The sequence below is a fragment of the Cynocephalus volans genome, chromosome 1 (assembly GCF_027409185.1).
Source record: "Cynocephalus volans isolate mCynVol1 chromosome 1, mCynVol1.pri, whole genome shotgun sequence".
Lineage (NCBI taxonomy): Eukaryota > Metazoa > Chordata > Mammalia > Dermoptera > Cynocephalidae > Cynocephalus > Cynocephalus volans.
This window is the reverse complement of record NC_084460.1, coordinates 293,886,775-293,891,252: the sequence shown is the minus strand read 5'-3', so window position 1 is coordinate 293,891,252 and position 4,478 is coordinate 293,886,775. Positions and strand designations below refer to the sequence as shown.

The window sequence follows — 4,478 nt, the reverse complement described above, 5'->3', positions numbered from 1 at the left end:
CCAAGGTTTACGAATTTGCGCACACTACACGGCACACTGGAGTCAAAGTTACAGAGAAACAGAGTGCAAGGAATCCTGGGATTTGTAGTCCCCGGGCCGCTTTGTGGTGTGCTGGGATCTGTGGTCCCCCGGAGCTCCCCTGGGATGCTGGGAAATGTAGTCTCTACCACATCGCACAGGGCAAACTGCCGTCGTCTCTGAAGGCTAGTATGCCGGCGGCGAGAGCAGGCCCCTCGAGCCTCTGCAAATCTCGAACCAACCCTCCGCTGGGGCAAACTCTAGGCAACAACAGCGAATGAAAATTTTGTCCTGTAGGACTTCCCGGGGAGGGCCCTTCCCATTGACGCTCTTCGTCCCCCTGCGAAGCCGCTGGGCATTTCTATTGGCTGCTGAGGCTGCCAATCTCCGAGGCGGGCTTTCCATTGGCTTCGGGGCGGGCGCTCCCAGGCTAGAGGGAAGGAGAAGGGATCAGGAGCGGGAGCTGAGGGGAGCGAGAGGCCGGTCCGGGTCTGGCCGCTGCCGCTGCTCGCCCGAGGTCTGCGAGCCAGGCTGCGGTTCTGTCCTCGGCTCTTGGGCACCGTCTGCGAGGCTCCGCCGGCCAGTGTGAGAGAGCCGCGGGCGGCGGCTGCCGCATCATGTCATCCAAGGACGAGAGGGCCAGGGAGATCCTGAGGGGCTTCAAACTGTATCCGCCCGGGAGCGGGGCGGGGCGGGAGGACTTGGGAGGCGGCCGTTCCCTGAGGAGACTGGCCGGGGGTGGGGGCCGCATCTGGTGGGCACCCGGGAAGAAGGGCAGCGGGAGCGGAGAGGAAAGGAACGTCGTCCCGGGGCCCCGGCGGGACCGGGCGCGGGAGGCGGGCACAGAGGTGTCCTGAGGGAGGAAGGGGACGTGGACGGGAGTCCTGGGGGGTGGAGGCGGAGGAGTCCCGGCGACTGAGCTGCGAGAGGTGCCGGACGTCGGAAACGGGTGTCGGGGAGGCCAGCCGCGCTCCGAGCTCCGGCCGGGACCCGGAGGCCGAGTGGGTGCGGCGGCCCGCGGGAAGGGCCGAGGGGGCGCGGTGGGCTGGCCTCGAAGCCTAGAAGCCACTTTGGCGGGAAGCCCACCGGGGAACTGGGAAAAGTGATTTGGAGCGAGTGACCTTCAGTGGGACAAATGCTAATGCTTGTGTTAAACTCTGTCAAGTCCCCCACCCCACCCCGTCTTGTTTCCACAACTTCTCCTCGTCACTTGTGGCTTCCTCCAGGGCTGGAGTAGTACAGGGAGGTGGAGAAAGAAAAGTGTGAGATGGACCTCGTCTTAACTCTCTTGGGCTTTTGAGGCGTTGTATGGTCTCTGCTTCTCCCCTCACCTCCTCCGTTTTCTTTCCAACAAGATGAGGACCATCATACTTTTGTGTGGGATGCCTTGAGGCGCTTTGGTTTTGCACTGGGACTCCTAGAAAAGGTATCTTTGCTCACTCCTGTTGGTGTGATTAACGCCTAGCTACGGTGGAGCTGTCCAGCAATTATTTGATTACATTGGGGACACGGTAGGATATAATAGGACATGGAAATCATTGCCTGAGGCCTGTTGTGGTGCCGCTTTTGCAACCTTCGCCTCTTAATGTAGTAAGGAAGCCTTGTCTTTTAATGGAGTGTTAGTCAGTAACCTTATAATGCAGATGAAAAACTGTGATCTTGTTGTATATTCCAATCTGACATTTTCCTGATGACCTTAATCTCTTCTTGCATCCTATCTGTACAATATGGAACAGTCTTAAATTCCTCTCTCAGTGGAAATGTAGTCGTCACTTTAGGGCTCCTCACCTGGAGGTTTAGTAAAGCACTGTTCTCTGAGCCACCTGTTGTGTTTTCACAATGCCCATTTCATCTCTGCAAAGTGTAATTGCTTTCTCATACTGGGAAACTAAGTTGGTAGTAAATTTTAGAACACAATGCAAAAAAGGTACAGGAAGTTTTGGGTGTGCAAATGAAATTTTACAAGTGGAAACTAACTTACTATGCGTTTTTTAAAAACTGAAGGCTGTATCACCTTTGCCTACTGACACCGTCTGCGAGGACTATCAGTGCTTTTATGTAGTGAAGTTTAGTAACGGCCTCTTTCTTAGCCGTATGTACCTTTCTGTGTTTCTGTTCATAATGGAGCTGGTAAGTAGATAGGGTTGACTGAAGTGTTAGAAAAGCTATGACATGGACTTTATTTTTCCCTTCAGTAATTTTTATTGTTACGTAACAGGTACTATAGACAGTAAACCAGGGAATATGGAGATCTGAGAGATTTCAGAAGCAACATTTTTTGTCTGATTGGAATTAACGTATTACTGAAAATGAGAAAGATCTTTTTAATGGCTTTTGAACAAAGTAGAAAAGGAAAGTTTGAGCTTCTCACCTTCATATTTGGCTCTTGAGCCTGTTGAGAAAGAGGCTAAAGGGAAAATATGGAAAAGAGTAGAAAGCAGAACTGTGTTAGTCCACCAGAAGGAAAGGTGAATTAACCAATTCAATAATGATGTTGGTACATCAATAAACAGGCTTTCAGGGAAAGCTTGACATGAGCTGATTAAATACTGAAGCACATGGGAAACAGCCACATAAAAAAGCATAAGAGCAATGGAGTGCTCATCCTCTGGTAGGCTTTACTGGCATCTGAGGATTCAGAGAAAAGGAAAGCAGGAGCTTTAGGATTTACTATTACCTTCAGGAAAAAAAAAATTTAATGTTTTAGTGAGAAACTACTTGACTCTTATATACTTTTTATTGGGTAAATCATTTTTCTGAACTTTCTTTCAGAGTATCTGTTCCTATAAGAATAGTTTATTACTACAAAAAGAAAGTGCCACTATGTTCTCCCACCAACAATATTGACAATACTCAATTTTCCACATTGACTATGTAAGTCTTTTTTATTTTTGCCCATTTAGACCGCAAATGATATCTTGTTTTATATTTTTTGTTTTTTTTTTCTGGGTCTCTAGATCCAACTATACTGGATTGTGGAGCGATACTACATGCATTGTAATTCTAGCCCTGCACTCCTGGTTTTGTGTCTCTGAGCAACATTTTTAACCTCTGCCTCTATTTTCTCATCTGTAGAATAGGGATAATAGTATGTATCTCATGAGGTGGTGAAATTAAATGAGTTAATCTCTAAAGCATTTAGAAAAGCACCTGATGCATAGTAAATATTATGTGCTATTATTATTGATATTGTTAGAGAAGTTGCAGATCTATTGTGTTTGGCCATTTCTTTTTCTTCTGTGAATTGCTTATTACATTTTTTGCTCATTTTACTATTTATTTTTCTTATTGCTTTGCAGGTGTTCTTTATATATTTTAATATCAATCCTTTGCCTGTTATGTATGTTGCATATATTTTCTCTCGATGTATTGCTTCTCTCCTTTTTTTGTTGAACGGAATTTTTAAATTGTTGTTTCAAATTTATCAATATTTTCCATCTGTCTTCTGCATTTTGTCTTTTTAAAGATCTTTCTTATCCCAAGATTAATTAAATATCCTATGTTTTCTTCTCTTTTCCGTGTTTAGCTCTTCAATCCACCTGTTATGTATTTACATATATGATGTGTGGTAGAAATCACTACTACTGCTGTTTTGATAGTCAGTTGTTCCAGTTCTATTTACCATTTTGAAATGCTGTCTTTGTCATATACCAAATTTTTATGTGATGTGGGTTTTTTTTTTAAAAAAAAAGATGACCGGTAAGGGGATCTTAACCCTTGACTTGGTGTTTTCAGCACCACGCTCAGCCAGTGAGCTAACCGGCCATCCCTATATAGGATCCGAACCTGTGGCCTTGGTGTTATCAGCACTACACTCTCCCGAGTGAGCCACAGGCCGGCCCTTATATGATGTGGGTTTATTTTTGCAATATTTCTGTTTCATTGATCCATTTGTCTCTTCCTGTGCCAGTACACATTTGGTTTAATTATTATCGTTTCATAGTATGATTTAGTATAGTTTACAATAGGGTGGTATGTCATGATCAGAGTATGTGTGCTTAAAGTCATAATGTAAAGTTCCTATAAATATTTGTGTCCTTTTTATTCACACAGAAGCTTTTCCATATGCCCGTAATAGATATTCAATAAGCATCTGTTGCACATAAATCAGGTACAGTTTGAGAGAATTCAATATAAGCTTTTGTATTTGCCATAAGTTATTTCAAAAATAAAATATTTGTAAGATTTCTTTCTCATATCAGCTCTACCCCATCCCACCCACCTCTTTTCAGATCATACATATCAACAGTCTAGCATTTCTTTCTTGTTAGTTGAAAGCATATCATTTCCTAATTGTAAATAAAAGTTATTAATGAACTATTACTTGGGGAACAAATGTGATTCTCCTTCAAGGGTTTTGGATTTGATTATTTTAAGCAGCTGATGCAGAGATTGATGTTTGTGAATCCCACTTTCCCCATTTCATTCATTCAACAAAGGTCTGTTGAGTGACTCTTATG

General features: G+C 44.4%; 1 protein-coding gene across 1 annotated transcript in view; it reads left to right on the top strand.

Moving 5' to 3' along the window:
* Nucleotides 1-470: 470 nt before the first annotated feature.
* Nucleotides 471-4,478, top strand: part of PDE6D (phosphodiesterase 6D) — a 46,956-nt gene continuing 42,948 nt past the window's right edge. Inside the window, exon 1 of the mRNA XM_063114871.1 lies at nucleotides 471-685. Within this exon, the coding sequence (XP_062970941.1) occupies nucleotides 636-685 (50 nt within the window). The 5' untranslated portion in view covers nucleotides 471-635. The remainder of the gene's footprint in view (nucleotides 686-4,478) is intronic.